We start from the raw sequence: 16,962 nt of genomic DNA on the forward strand, positions 1-16,962 counted from the left end.
ACGCCTAACAAAGCGTATTTTGATGTCGAGCCCTCATTAAAGCTTTGGATTGTTGTGGAGGATCCATTTAGAAGTGAGTTTCCAGTGAGTTTTTTTATTAATACATTTTATTGATACACAAAAGAACAGGAACTTATTGGTAAAACGTTACCAAAAAAGCTGGAATCAATACCTAATACATCAGGCTTTTAGTATTACTTGACATAAATTGTATAGTATAACACTAAAATAACCACTCAAGGATTATAGTAAACTTGCGTGGTGTCCTAAAAAAGTAGTTTGCCAACTAAATACTATAATCAGTGATATTCAATAACATTATGACTATGACTATACCTAATAAGCACTTTTCCTCCAACATATCATTTCAGAAAGCTTGATTAGGGGTTTCCTAACATATTTTAAGATTTTTTTTGCTCTTTAAGTAAACGTAAATCAGTGAATTAGTAAAAAAGAACCTTCTTTTAAAATTGATTTAGAATTAAAATACATCAATAATCATTTAGGTAACCATTTAAAACTAAATACAAAAGTTTTGCTATTGCCACTTGATTCACCACTACTTCTAGTAAATATGATTTGTTTGATATGATTAGTTAAAAGCAGATTGTACTACTACTCAGAATTTACTTACTTTCTACTACATTATTAGAAAATTGCTTTTACATTACAAATTACATCAATAGACAGTTTGAACTAAAGAGCATTTCTTTAATGGCACTACGGTTAAGGTTTACTACAGAGTAAAAATCCTTCGTAAACAACAACTTTAAAATTCAATTAGAATTTGAAATTCACTTTACTTTCCCTAATCGTACCAATATAAAACAAAAATCAAAACTTAGATAATAAAAGCTGTGTGGACATTGAAAATATTACATTAAAGCTTGCCAAATATGACAAAACCATTCATATAGCCCATTTTAGTAATTTTATCTGAACTAATCAGAATGTTTGTGTAGAATGTAGAATTTTATTCACTTACTTTAAAAATAAAACTTCCACAATAAAATGCGCTTTATGTTGCACCTTAATATTTTAACAATTATCTACAGTGAATAGCATTTATAACCATAATATTCTTTGATTTTCCAAACTTAAACAGATTGTAAAGATTTGATTTTCCCATTAATCATTACAATTTAACAAACTACTCTCATTATCATTATTGTAATGTAAATTGTATTATTTTAACCTTCCAGCAATATGTATAATGTGGCAGTGTACAATAATAAACTAAACATACAATAAATAACTGTAATTAGTCTTACAAGCAATTATGGCTTGGAAAAAGTACGTAGCAATTTAGATAAACGGTGAATCATGTTCAGAGCTATTATGAAAGGTTGTATAACGTGCATTTACAGAAAATCATATTGAATGATTAGTTTCAACCAAACAAAATGAGCGCAATGTATCGTTTAAAAAACCGTTTGGTCATTACACTTTTCAAAACCTCTGTTGATCTAAACTGCATCTCTGAGCTTCTATAGAAGTGAAATGTATTGTGACTAACAATGTAACAGAATCATGCTGTGATTTCAATTCTTTTTAAATATGCCAGTCTTGAAAAAGTAGTCAGTTCATTAAAACTTGGTTTCTTAGCAAAGGTTCAATCATTTTAAATCAAAATTTTCTATGATACTAAACAACAGAATGTAAACGAGCTTGTGTTTACCAAACTATCTAAAGCAGTACATCATAAAAGCATGTAAAACAAGATATGACAACACAAACTGTTAATAATAGAGTAAGCAATAATAATAATTCGATTTAGTCTGCTTCAGGCAAAATGTTTACGCAACCTGCGAGGAGGTAAAATGTTGTTGTCTTAGAAAACATTAAACGCCGAAAAATATTTTGGTTTCCAAAAATAAACAGCTCCATCAATTTAACGGGTATTTGTGACTCAAGGGAAACACATTACGATGTAGATTAACGACGAATCGTGTTCCAGACAATTATGAAAAGTTTTACTTTTCGTCGTTTTGAAAGATAGTTTTGTTGGTTCAAAATTCAGTTTCCACATATTATATTGCTTTGGCATAGCAAGGAAAATTGGTCCATAACTATTAGGATTTCAGTGATCGCAAAAAAACTAGAAATGTTTTTTTTTTCGCCCTCTTTCCAACCCTGAAACCATGAACAGCATAGTTGCCAAATGTACGAAACGTCTTTGAAAATGCATTTTCCACATAATACGTATATTGTTTTGGCATCAAGGGAAATTTGTCCATAACTCGGTTATTTTTAGGATTTCAGTGATTGGTACAAACTCAAAATGTAGATTTTTCCAACCATATCAATCACGAAGAGCATAGTTGCCAATTGTACCAAAGGTCCTTAAAATTGCAGCTACCACATATTGTGTTTTGGCATAGCAAGGGAAATTGGTCCAAAACTTGGTTATTTTTAGGATATTAGTGAACGCAAAAATCTCAAAATGTAGCTTTTTCTGCTCTCTTTTCTTCTCTACTAAACACGAATTACATAGTTCCCAAATGTACGAAAAGTCTTTAAAAATGCATTTTCTACATATGTTGTTTTACCATAGCAAGGAAAATTTGTTCATAACTCGGTTATTTTTAGGATTTCAGTAATCGAAAAGAACTCAAAATATACCTTTTTCTGTGCCTTTTCCAACCCTTCAATCACGAAAACCACAGTTGTCAAATGTACCAAAGGTCCTTAAAAACGCAGTTACCACGTATTGTGTTTTGGTATAGCAAGAGAAATTCGTACATAACTCAATTATTTTTCGGATATCAGTGAACGCAAAAAGCTCAAATGTAGCTTTTTCTGCCCTCTTTTCTTCTTCGTCTTTAAAAATGCATTTTGCACATATGTTGTTTTAGCACAGCAAGGAAAATTTGTCCAAAATTCGGTTATTTTTAGGATTTCAGTGATCGAGAAAAACTGAAAATGTAGCTTTTTCAGCCTTCTTTCCAACCCTACTAAACACAAAAAGCATTGTTGTTAAATGTTACAGTGAGCGCAAAAAGCAAAAATGTAGCTTTGTCAGTCCTCCTTCCAACCCTAGTAAACACAAGAAACATAGTTGATAAATTTTCAAAAAGTCCTGAAGCGTGACGTGCAACGTATAACAATATAAATTTACTAAATTTAAGTCAGTATTTTAAAACACAAATTGGTCATTGTAATGGTAATGTAGTGGTATGGCAATTTAGCGTAACCTAGTAACTCCATAAAAAGACCCAACCCTCTTGCACCTTGATCGAATGAAACTCAAACAAAAGCAGATATTTTTAGCGCCGTGAAAGTGCTAAAATGACGTATCTCTTGTCTCGTTTGAGATATATATTAAGATCCACGCCCTTACCTCGGAGCACGCGAATTAAATAGAGCGCTATTGGTTTTCAGGGCTGGAAAAGTAGGTCAGAACTTGTTTCGCGGGTAGATAACATTCGGGAAAACTCCCGGGATTTTTGCTGGCATTTTCATGGTTTCGATTGTGTGTGTACTCTGATGGGTCCACTCCCCCCCGACTTCCTGTCGTATTTTTTTCCATGGCGAATAATTGGCAACGAACTTTCACGAGGGGCTAGAAAGTACGTTAACTTGTCGGAAACTTCTCGAACTCCGACAAAATTCGAAACAGACACCGGCCCAGTTGTATCGAAAAGTTTGAAACTTCCGACATTGAATCTCGATATGCTACATGCTACTGTGCCATTAGGGACGCTGTTTTATAGAGAGACGAGAGTTTTCTAGTTTTATCGACGTTACTTAAAAGAATAATATGATTGTTTTAGCGTTGATTGTACGGTATAGCTTTGATCTTGCTTGAATACAATTGAGTAATCATTAAAGTTTGAGCAAAGTTCAATTGCTTGCCAAATATATAGGGAAAGCGGTTTCCTTTTGTTCGAGTTTCCCTGGCAAGTTGTAACTTACAACTTGGTTAAATAACATGTATTGTTCTCTGCGGAAATTTGGGGTGGTGGTCAGGTGAGTTGTCACTGGAATATGAGCCCCTAGAAAGGGACAGAAACTGCAAAACTTGTGTGCCATACCACAATAAAGTTATTAAAGTAGTGGTTTTTGAAACAAGTTTAGATAAAAATGAGAATATATGCTTTGTGAAGCTAAGGGAAACAGCTGAATTTCCTGAATAAAGTTGTGTCTCGCAAAATAGGACAGAGCTGTATTTGTTCCAGAAAAATATATCATTGTTTGATGGCACTTAAATCAACAGTATCTTGTTCTCTTGGAAAGTTTTGTATTTATTCAGCTAAGAGCCAATATCCTGTTTAGTTTAGATCAGTATGATAATAAATTTGAACAAAATAACCTTGAAGAAAGCAAAACAAACCTACATCCACCTACAAAAACAGTTTTCCAACAAAGCTAGAAGACAAAGCAAAGGGGGTAAAATTCCATTTAGGTCGTCAAAAAAAAAGGAGCGAAATGAAAAATCCTTTTCGGTAAAGGCCCCAAAGAGACCCTTTCAAAAAATTTTCGTAATTAAGTGTTTGGAACTTTTTTTTGTTTGCTCAGTGAAGGCAAAAGGGCGAAATCTGTCCCCTCTCTCGTCCAATAAGACCTTTTCCAAAAGCAAAATTGGAAAAAGACTGTAATAAGGACTTGCAAGTCGATTTATTAGGAAGGGAAGTTCGCAAGTTACGATTATATCGGAGCGGGGAATCTTCAAACTGGGGAAACTGAGATAAAATTAAATTTAAGGAAATTGGGATATTAGTGGGGTGAAATTAAGTCTCGAGCCAAAAAAATGCAACAAATTTCGTTCAGGATTATTATCTGAGCTAGCAAGAAGGAAGGCAAATTCCGTTCTTTTTCCTAATTAAAGTTTCTCAACTTCTATTGTGTTAAGTTGGGAGAAGTTAAGCAAACTTAATTATAAAAATGTTACCGAGCCAAACAAAGCGATTCAATTTGGCTCGAATCGAGTTAGGAGAATAATTTAATTGAAATAATCTTATTAGGCTTTAAAGACTTTGTTCAGATTTTGCCAAACTCGTTTGAGAGAATTTATTGTTTTCGACAGGCAAAACAAATATACCTTTAATCCTGAAACTGAAATTAATTAATTAAAAATAAATTCTACCTAAAAGAGCTTTTTTTATGTGGATTTGTGTGTTCAAAATGAACAAAGCCAGCGCCAGAATAACTCCCATACACACGTTCGGTGAATTGCAATTTATAAATCAAAATATTTTAAATTCGGGTAACGTACCCTTTTGTTTTATTATATACTATATTAACTGCATTAAAATATACAATTAGTGTAAATACGATTATTTGGTTTTGCGGACCAATCCACTGCAATACACACTGCAGATAGGTAAAGAGTATATAGTACAATTTATGTACAGGGTTGGTTCGTGTATTTAGGCAGCTTGTGGCGATTTTATTTTTGTAAATAGGAAAAATTTGTTCATACACACCCTGTATATTTTCTGATGAATTGATAGATATTTTTGTTCTGATTCAAAAAATATTTAATAAGTTGACAATTGGTTTAGCTGTTTTCGAATTTTTCCGGGTCACATGATTGTGGTTAACAGGTGCCAACTCAACTTAACAGTGTTGCCAGCTGAAAATTTACATTGTCACGATCAGAAGAAGTGCTTTTAGAATTTCAGCTTTGTCAAATATTTAAATGTAATTTACAGACTTTTCAAGAGTAAAAATGACATTTTTTGGGTCACATGACTGTTATTAACAGATCCCAATTTAACTTAACAGTGTTGCCAGCTGAAAATGTACATTGTCACGATCAGAAGAGGTGCTTTTACAATTTCAGCTTTGCCAAATGTTTAAATGTAATTTACAGACTTTTCAAGAGTAAAAATGACATTTTTCTGGCCACGTGACTGTTGTTGACCAACTGCAACTTAAATTTACAGTGTTTCCTGCTGCAAATTTAAACTGCCACGATCACGTGACTTGCATTTAGAATTTCAGCTTATCCAACTTTTTAAATGTAATTTACAGACTTTTCAAGAGTAAAAATGACATTTTTTGGGTCACATGACTGTTATTAACAGATCCCAATTTAACTTAACAGTGTTGCCAGCTGAAAATTTACATTATCACGATCAGATGAGGTGCTTTTACAATTTCAGCTTTACCAAATGTTTAAATGTGATTTACCGACTTTTCAAAGGAAAATATGACATTTTTCTAGCCACGTGACTGTTGTTGACAAGCTCCAACTTAACTTTACAGTGTTTTCTGCTGCAAATTTAAACTGCCATGATCACGTGACTTGCTTGTACAATTTAAGTTTTCCCAACTTTTTAAATGTAATTTACAGACTTTTCAAGAGTAAAAATGACATTTTTTTGGGTCACATGACTGTTGTTAACAGAGGCCAATTTAATTCAACAGTGTTGCCAGCTGAAAATTTACATTGTCACGATCAGATGAGGTGCTTTGACAATTTCAGCTTTGTCAAATGTTTAAATGAAATTTACAGACTTTTCAAAGGAAAATATGACATTTTTCTGGTCACGTGACTGTTGTTCACAAGCTGCTACTTATTTTTACAGTGTTGCCTGCTGCAAATTTAAACTGCCACGATCACGTGACTTGCATTTACAATTTCAGCTTATCCAACTTTTTAAATGTAATTTACAGACTTTTCAAGAGTAAAAATTACATTTTTTGAGTCACGTGACTGTTGTTAACAGAGGCCAATTTAATTCAACAGTGTTGCCAGCTGAAAATTTACATTGTCACGATAAGATGAGGTGCTTTTACAATTCCAGCTTTGCCAAATGTTTAAATGTGATTTACCGACTTTTCAAAGGAAAATATGACATTTTTCTAGCCACGTGACTGTTGTTGGCTATCTGCAACTTATATTTACAGTGTTGCCTGCTGCAAATTTAAATGGCCACGATCACGTGACCTGCTTTTACAATTTCAGCTTATCGAAACTGTTTAAATGTAATTGACAGACTTTTCAAGGTTAAAGTTGAGATTTTTTGTCATTATGGGGCCAAACGTCACGATGACGTAATCTGACAGTTTGTCAACATATTGTTTTCGTAAACTACGTCATCGTGACGTCAAACTTGTTCTGCACACTGACATTTCCTCATGACACCAACTTGTAATTTTTTTAAAAAATAATAAAATCACAATTTTCAAATGTCAACTTATTATATATTTTTAGAATCAGAAGAAAAAGATCTATAAACAAGTACAACTTTCCTGACCAATAATGTGTCTATAAGTGCCAAATAATTATAAATATTTCCAGTTTTATTGAAGCTAATAACTGATGATTAGATAATCATAATTTAATTTAATGTTAAGTTTAGTTTGCCTAGTAATTGTTGACAGTTCAGAGAAACAAAGTTTCAGAATATATTATTAAATTATAATTTTAACGGACATCGTTGACGTTTTGCGGTTTATTTAATTAGCTGAAATTAACCAAACTAATGGGTTGGTGGAAACCCTTTGCATACTTTAGTGCGTCATTAATAAATAAAACGCTATTCAAATGTACAAAAAAGTTTGTCAGCTCTAAAAAGCTACATTGAAATTGCAAAAAATATGTAAATTTAGTATGGAATACATGCATATTTAGCACACACACACACACTAAATTAAATTAATGTAAATCACGTTGAATTGCTCTATTTTGGTTCACAATACGGCTGCAATATTGTTGGATCAAAAATATAATTGTTTCAGATAATTTTCCAACCACGTCAACATCACGATGATTGCGGATGAGCTATTCATAATTTAATACTGTATGACACACCAGTTTCAAAATTAGAACTAAATTATAGTACAAGTTTGTTTGCAAATTGTGTTCAAAATTATACGTTATAGACTTATTTACTGGTGTTTTAGACTTGTTTGAGAAAAGTCCTAAAATAATAAACTTTGAAACTGAATCGATAGTTGTAAAGTAGCAATTACTAACCATTTTTAGAATTTAATTAATAATTTAGTACAGTGCTGTACTGTTTTCTTGGAATAAATTTTCTACCAATCGATTGTGTATAACTTAAATATTACTCCTACAGCAATACCAACTTGAAAAGCTCATTTAAAATTGTTGACTGACGTAAGCTTTTAGCTGAGGAAATTTTTGTAGAATTACATTTTTCTAAATTGGTTGTTGAGTTTTGAATTCAGCCCTTAAATTTAAGAGACAGTGAATCAAACTGAAATCTGTAACGTCCGGAGACTGACTGTCAGAACTAAGCTTCAATAATTAAACAGAACCCAAAGTTTCAGTATTACCACTTCAAATAATTATGCTTCCCTTCACTATTCAGGTTCAGGTCTTTGTTTTCTCATTAAACAGTTTACAGATCAGCAAATACAAGTTTTTGTCGTTTTAATTTTAATGAGGCACTTTTAATGGGACGATCGCATGTCCGCCCACGTAAGTCAAACTCGTTTAGTTGGAGTCATTAAGCAAGTTGATAACTTTTTTGATGTTGTTTTGCGTTTCGTACAGTTGACACAAGGACGGCTTTATATCCAAACCAAACTTGGCACAAATCCAACAACATCCGACTTTAATTCTATTTCCCGCGAACAATCCCGAAGTCTATTTCCAAGTTTCTGTTCTTTTTGCAGCAGCTGCACCGCTACTCCATTACCATTAGTTGCCGCTCGAAACGCGGGCTTTGCAACAAGGTTAAGGGAGCCGTTTTATGCCTTAAGTTGACAATGTTTAGTGCAAGTAGTATTAACTTAATTAGTCGCCTTCTCCTAACACTGTCTCGGCGAATTCCCGAGTGAAATTTCAGTTCTTCCTTTAACCTGTTTTAAGTTATCCAAAGTCTTACCTGAAATACATTAGGCAAACTATGGTGTGCAGCAACACGTTCACCAAATGATACCCCAAAGGTTCTAATTGTCCAAACAAGTAGTTCAGACGGAATGTTAGAACGCATAGCGGTCTGTACGACTTGTGGCTTTGTTCCTGAAACAATATTTATTATTTCAGCAAAAAAAAAACAGTGAAACAAAATGTGATCAACTTTACACTCTTTCAAACACATAACGCATTCTAAATAAACCCCGAGTCAGTTTAGGGTGGTTTTGAATTTTTTAGGTCACCTGGAGGGTTGGCGCGACGCCAAAAAGCCCAATTAAAACCTCAATTATTGCGTCCGGACAACACTGGACACTTTCCCTTTAACGGGAAAAATCTATTAGGGCGCTAACAACAACAAACGCGAATTTGTAAAATCGCTTTATCGGAATACAAAGTTTTGATTACAATTCTGGCTGAGCTGATTGCGAAGTCAAACTAGGAATATTTGCATCACGAAAACTAATCATGGACTTGCCGGTTGGGAATCGTGTGTAAAATGTAATTGGGATTATATTCACTGTGTTACATCTGAGTGGTTTAAAGCTGATTATCTTGTTTTCCTTATAATGGGTGGTCCAATTTTAAATGCCAATTAATTCATCATTTGATAGCCCATCAAAAAATAAGATGACATGCATTATGTCATTATTCTAAGGAAGATACAGGCATCAAAATTTCATTCTGAATTGTCTGAAATTGGATTTCAAGCACTAAAAACAGTTCGGAAATCAAGATTGTTGCGCATAAAACTCATTTTTTACTACTAAAAATAGTCTAAAAGTAACACTAGAAACTTTACTAAGACTAAAGAGAGCCCAAAAAAGTATTTTTAAGACTTAGTAGGTGTACAACCCAATTTTCTGGACTGGAACAAGTCCAGAATTCAATTAAACACTGGGAACGGTCCAAATTATATTTTCGGACTAATTCATTCGTAAACATTATTTTTTAAGACATTTTTGATGTCGTAGCATTTACTATTATAAATAGTATTAAACTCGATTTTTCAGTCTTAAAGCACTAAAAATAGCCCGAATTTCTTAGATGTGTTAAATTTTTTTGCACCGATCAGTGTAGAAAATCAATTTAATAGAGAAGAAGCTTGAAATGACATTTTCAAGACTATGGACAGTGTACAAAACGGCTTTCAGTCTTGTTAAGTCAAAAACTTTGTGAAAACAGTCTTGAAACTTGATTTTTCGGGCTGAAAACAGCTTTAAAGTACTAAAAACAGTCTGGATTTTAAGAAATAATCGAGTTTTTAGCACTTAGAAGTCAATTTAATAGTGAAATATCTTGAAATGACATTTTTGAGTTTATGGAAAATGTAAAAAATGGTTTTTAAGTCTGCTATATGAAAAACTTGGTAAAGCAAGTCTTGAAACACGATTTTCCAAGCTGAAAGGAGTTTTGAAGCACTTTAACAAATTAAAAAAACTTGAAAAGAGAGTCAATATCCCGTAATTAAGACTATTTTCAATACTAAAATATTGAAATTTGTCTTCAAATTATGAAAACTTACTTCAAATGCAAATTTAAAGTTTCTCATGTCATATTTCATTGGTTTAGAGTCACTTTTTAGTGTTTAAGTTTATTTTCAAAGTTTAAATGTGTGAATTTGTAGTAAAAAATTCTAGAAAAAGTAGTTTTTCATCAAAACAATCTTTCAGCTTCTCAAGTCAATTTTCAATTTCTCCAAAAACTGGCTAGAAAGACATCTTTTAGGCCTCTCAAGTCAAGTTTTATTGTTTCAAAGTCAATTTATAGGTTTCTAAGTCAATTTTCAACACTAAAGTCTTCTAACTTGTCCGGAAACTATGAAACTTGTTACAAAAAAAACTTTTAAGCCCCTCAAGTCAATTATGATTGTTTCAAAGTCAATTTATAGGTTTCTAGGTCAATTTTCAACACTAAAGTCTTCTAGCTTGTCTGGAAACTATGAAACTGGTTACAAACACAATTTTTAAGCCTCTCGTCAATTTTCATTGTTTCAAAGTCAATTTATTAGTTTCTAATTCAATTTTCATCACTAAAGTTTTCCAATTTGTTCGCAAACTATGAAACTGGTTACAAAGACAATTTTTGAGCCCCTCAATTCAATTTTCATTGTTTCAAAGCCAATTTATTACTTTTTAAGCCAATTTTCAACACTAAAGTCTTCCAACTTGTCCGGAAACTACGAAACTGGTTACAAAGACAATATTTAAGCCTCTCAAGTCAATTTTCATTGTTTCAAAGTCAATTTATTGGTTTCTAAGTCAATTTTCAGAAAAAAAAACACCTGTTCATTCATTTGCTCAGTTTATTAAAGAAGTATTTTACGATTAATTGTAGCTTAAGTGATTCACTTTGACGACAAAGGCAAATTGATATTTAATCGCGAGGTATTTAACAAGGAAATGATGGTATAGCACTCTCTCTCTTTCTGTAATATGGTACAAATAAGACCTGTAACTAGAACAATTTGTTGGGTGAAATAATCTTAATCAAGCATCGATTAACTCATTAAACCAATACAGCAGCCAGGCTTAATTTAGTCTTTGTACGCTGAACCGAACGAGTGTGTACTTTTGATATGTAAACTCGAACCCTAAAAGCATTAGTTTCAAAGTAAAGCTCCGCAGCCCCGTGTACGACTAATTAAAATAGCGTTTCAACATTACCTTAGTAAGTTGATTAAGGCGTTCGCTTAATGACGCATTAGGTCCTGGTTGAAGGACGATATTCGTGTTGCTTTCCCATTTGAAAATTTACATATTAGAGCGATGTAGGATACGAGTTTTCGAACACTATTTATTGTAGTAGTATTACCGAATGTGATTCTAGACTTCGATCAAATTGCACGAGATATAATGGCATCAATTTGGTAATTCCTCACCCCAGTATCGATAATCCGGCCATAGTTTAGAATGCATTAGACATCAAAGCGACAATAGCAACTATCTCATCACTGAACTTATTCGGTCCATTAGTATGCGCATAATGTATCGTTATTATATCAAAATGTGATATGGGAATATTGTTCTCCGGTTCGCAGGTTAGCTACATCAATACTAAATTTAGCGAAACATAACGGACACTTCTCATGCGATAAAGCGAACACCATTAGTCATGCAAATCGGATTTGACTTTGCACTCAGGATTGGAAAACAGTAGTAATCCTGCTACACCCCAACCCCTTAAACGTCATCTATTTCTGTCTCTATCTTGTGCCTTTATTATTGATGACTTTGCAGCATAGGAAGTTCACAAATTGAAATGCTCAAGACGTGCGCTCGGTTATTGGGTATTCCTGTTATGCATTTAGACCTGCCCAACTTAGGAGAATGGACGCGAAACACTAAATAACGCAAATTGCATTGCTTTTTTTTCTCTGTGATGTAATTTAAATTACAGGCCAGTACATTTCAATTATTAAACTGGAATAGATGTGGTTTGTGTAATTGCATTACATTGCCAAAGACGAAATTACAGCACAGACCCAAAAGTAGATAAAGCAACTTGCACAATATTGTCTTGAATTTCTAACGTAATAACATTGTTTCTTAATTAATTTTTATGCTTAATTTAGAAAATTTCTATATGTTCTCCAAAATGTTAATTAAGTTGGCTGGTCTTCTCAAAGTTTTTCCTAAATTAATATAAAGTCTAAAAACTTAAAAATAATATATAAAAGTTGCTTTCAAGTTAAAATCTCCAGCTTGAAATGAGAAAATGTCAAAATTATCTAATTTGAAAATTTTTGAAGTTAATTTTCATATCTAAAATGTCTACAATATCTACTTTTCAATTCATTCTTCAAGTTTCAAATGTCAAAACATAAAAAATGCTTTGTTGATAAAATTTTCAAGTCAATTCTACAGCTTAAAACAAGCATCAAGCATCTTGAGACCAAGAAATGTAAAAATTTACTATTTGGTTTATTAAGTGCATTTTCTGGTCTGAAACTTAAATTTGATCATGTTTTGCTGTAATTTGATGTCTATAATTTTAAGCATTAATTTTAGAAAAAAAAAACAATTTATGTGTAGTTGGGAACACCCTGTAAATAAAATCTTCCTTTTTGATAAACTTTGAGACATTTGTTAATTATAATCTACAATACCAAGAAGACAAATTCTCTAAATATAAATAAAATACTTGCTAGTAAGACATAAATAATAAACAATAACAAGATAACAATAGTAAAACTGTGTAAGGAAACAGAAAATACACTTTTAAAACCTGTTAAAATTGACACTTTAACAATTACGAGTATATGAGGAATTAACTCTAACTCTAACTAAGGTTAAATAAACTTTTCCAGTATAATTCAAAATCTCCACAGTTTATTCTGGTCATGTTTTTACATGTTTTAAAACGAGAAAAGTGCAGCAGTTTTGTAGATCCCAAAGGCAAACCGTTTTAAGCTTCAAATTAAAACTATTGTAGTAAATCACTGTAAAGCCTCGAACTAATCCGATTATGCGAGGTAATTCGACAAAGCCATTTTATCTCCATCAAGCAAACGGCTCGTATTTCCTAGAATATTATTACCAGCACGAACTTCTAACAGCGAAATACATTATCATTAGCTTCGAAAGTACTCCCCATGTTTGGTTTATGATGTTAATGGGTGCATGCTACTTTTTCGGGAATGGTTCCATTACGAGTGCTCATGACGAATGAGGCTTTAAACTGGTCAGATTTATTCGCTAAAAATTCATTTCCATTCGAGTTTAATTATTGGAATATCGATATTCGCCCCGCTAACAATGTTATCAGATTTCGTAATTTATTTAGTTATGATACACCGGTTAGTTTATGTGAAAGTGTCCTTTTGAATACAAAAATCTTCTGTGATAAACAATGAAATACTGTTTATTTTGAATGCAAAATAATTGCTTGACAAATTAGAGCGAACCTCAATTAACTCGGCCATAAATTTTTCATTATTATTCAAGCGAGGTAATAAATACCAACGACTGTGACGTTTAGTAGCAGTAGATTAATATCAACATGAGCTGTAAATAATAGTCCAGACAAATGATTACAATTGGCCTTTGCCCGCCTATATTTACTCTAGAAGCACACAATAGCCTTGTCAACTTTCAAATAATATCACAGAACTTCTAAGGGCAACTTTCTACCTGACCTATTTTTCGACAATGTTTATTTCCTTCCTCAAACAATATTTCAGTTTAGGTACACTCGGTTGCCTAACAGAATTTCCTAGCTTATGTCAGAGTTTTGTTCAATTCAGAACTCATTAGGGTACGACACACATTCGACTTCGTCAGCGACAAACTTCCTTAGACGACTATTCAAAGTTGGATGCTCGTACGAATTTAATCAGTCAAACGGGCCTTAATTAATTAACGCAGTTTAGACGTGTTACAGCCAAAAGTGATAAGCTTACATCATAAACTCGTTAAGCGAGTGAAGCCTAAAATTGATTATGACAAGTGTAAATTGCTGACTCACATCATCCAGGAAATTTAAATTTGTTATGACTTTAGGATTGAAGCCAGATAGAAATGGTTTCCTAAACTAGTGTCCTGTGTTGCCAATGTTTTAGGTGTTGTATAAGGAAAATGAATGCGAAAAATTTAATTTTAGTTTTGTTTTACAGGGTAAATAAATTAATGGTGTATTTATGTGGAAAGAGAAATTAAAATACATTTTTTCAACTAACACGTGATCTCTAGAAGTTTCTTGCTAAAATTCGAGGGTTTTCGTGGGTGCCAAATTTGATTATCTAGTCAGTTTTAAGCCGGCTTATAGAGGGCGCCATGTAAAACAAATGATTTGCTTTGAAATCGCTCCAACTTTTTTCTGGTAAAGCAAAGTGACAACGAGTCCGGGTATCGGTTATTGTTTTCAGTTTACTATTTACATTCATTACATGTGGGACACCCTGTATAAATCATACATACAAAATACACAAATTTAATTTTTTTATCAATTGCTTTTTAAGTTTTGACATTAGTAACGGTTTTAGAGGATACTTCAGTTGTCATAAATCTTAGAAACACGTTTTATATCAAATACTGCAAGAAAACTTCTTTTAAACCCTGATTTTTGCAGTTTGTGAGCACCGTTTGACAGTTGTCACGTGACTTTAGAACACTATTTAGGTAGACGGTCACGTGACAATTGTCTTAAATCTCAAAAACACGCTTTGTTCCAAAAACTGTAATTCTTGCAAATTCTTGTTCAATTTTGACAGTTTTGGCATTAATGGCAGATATCACGTGCTTTTAGGAGATAATTTTGCTAAGCAGTCACGTGACTACTTTTAAAATAACTGTCATAAAGTCCCAGAAACACGTTTTATACCAAATACTGCATGAAAGCTTTTCTAAACCTTCTCTAAACCGAAATTTTGACGACAGTTTTGACGTTCGTGACAGTTGTCATGTGATTTTAGAACATTATTTAGCTAAACGATCGCGTGACAGTTGTCAAAATAAATGTCATAAACCTCAGAAACATATTTTGTTCTGAAAGCTCTGTTATAGTGTAATTCTTGCAGATTCTAGGCAAATTTTGATAGTTTTGACATTGGTGACGTGATTTTAGAGAATAATTTAGCTAGGCAGTCCTCATTAAATTTCCTATTTAATAACCTAAAAAAACAGTACAAAATTTAGTAGTCAGGAAGAAAAACGTTGTCAAAGTTTGATCTGCACGAAACACAGTTTAAAAGGACAGTTAGAGACAAGATTACCTGTTGTAAAACCCACTTGTAGTAACAAAATTACTGCTTTAAGCACATTTTTGGAAGCTTCATTAAATTTACTATTCAGTAACTTGAAAAAACAGTACAAAATTTAGTACAATGAAACACCAAAGCGGTGTCAAGTTTGAACTGCTCAAAACACAGGGTAAAAAGACAGGGACAAAATCGCCTGTAAAACATATTTGGAGTAAGAAAACTACTGTTTCAAACAAGATTTTTGGAATCCTCATTAAATTTTATATTCATTAACCTAATAAACACTACAAAATTTGATACAGTCAGAGAAAAGCGGTGTCAAAATTTGAACTGCCAGAAACACAGTTTAAAAGGACAGTCAGGGACAAAATCGTCTGTAAAACCCACTTGGAGTAAGAAAATTCCTGTTTAAAGTAGATTTTTAGAATCCTTATTAAATAGCCTATCCAATAACCTCAAAAAACACTACAAGATTTGGTACAGTCAGGGAGAAAAGCTGTATCAAAATTTGAACTGCCAGTCAGCGACAAAATCGTCTGTAAAACCCACTTGGAGTAAGAAAATTCCTGTTTAAAGTAGATTTTTAGAATCCTTATTAAATAGCCTATCCAATAACCTCAAAAAACACTACAAGATTTGGTACAGTCAGGGAGAAAAGCTGTATCAAAATTTGAACTGCCAGTCAGCGACAAAATCGTCTGGAAAACCCACTTGGAGTAAGAAAATTCCTGTTTAAAGTAGATTTTTAGAATCCTTATTAAATATCCTTTCCAACAACCTTAAAAAACAATACAAGATTTGGTACAGTCAGGGAGAAAAGCTGTGTCAAAGTTTGAACTGCCAGAAACACAGTTTAAAAGGACAGTCAGGGACAAAATCGTCTGTAAAACCCACTTGGAGTAAGAAAATTCCTGTTTAAAGTAGATTTTTAGAATCCTTATTAAATATCCAATAACCTAAAAAAACACTACAAGATTTGGTACAGTCAGGGAGAAAAGCTGTGTCAAAATTTGAACTGCCAGAAACACAGTTTAAAAGGACAGTCAGGGACAAAATCGCCTGTAAACCCCACTTGGAGTAAGAAAATTCCTGTTTAAAGTAGATTTTTAGAATCCTTATTAATAAGCCTATCCAATAACCTCAAAAAACATTACAAGATTGGGTACAGTCAGGGAGAAAATCTGTGTCAAAGTTTGGACTGCCAGAAACACAGTTTAAAAGGACAGTCAGGGACAAAGTCGCCTGTAAAACCCAGTTGAAGTAAGAAAATTTCTGTTTAAACTATATTTTTAGAATCCTTATTAAATAGCCTATCCAATAACCTCAAAAAACACTACAATATTTGGTACAGTCAGGGAGAAAAGCTGTGTCAAAGTTTGAACTGCCAGAAACACAGTTTGAGAAGATTGTCATGGACAAAGTCGCCTGT

The 16,962-nt window shown here is 32.8% G+C and overlaps 1 protein-coding gene across 2 annotated transcripts in view; it reads right to left on the reverse strand.

Annotated features, from left to right (window-relative positions):
- The window catches only part of LOC145735186 (protein O-mannosyl-transferase Tmtc3-like), a 37,601-nt gene that overhangs the window by 9,597 nt on the left and 11,042 nt on the right, over window positions 1-16,962 (reverse strand). For both annotated transcript variants that reach the window (XM_081988986.1, XM_081988987.1), the window contains exon 2: window positions 8,805-8,941. In XM_081988986.1, the coding sequence (XP_081845112.1) occupies window positions 8,805-8,941 (137 nt within the window). The remainder of the gene's footprint in view (window positions 1-8,804; window positions 8,942-16,962) is intronic.

The sequence above is a fragment of the Ips typographus genome, linkage group LG11 (assembly GCF_016097725.1).
Source record: "Ips typographus isolate SLU linkage group LG11, UJ_Ityp_2.0, whole genome shotgun sequence".
Classification (NCBI taxonomy): Eukaryota; Metazoa; Arthropoda; class Insecta; order Coleoptera; family Curculionidae; genus Ips; species Ips typographus.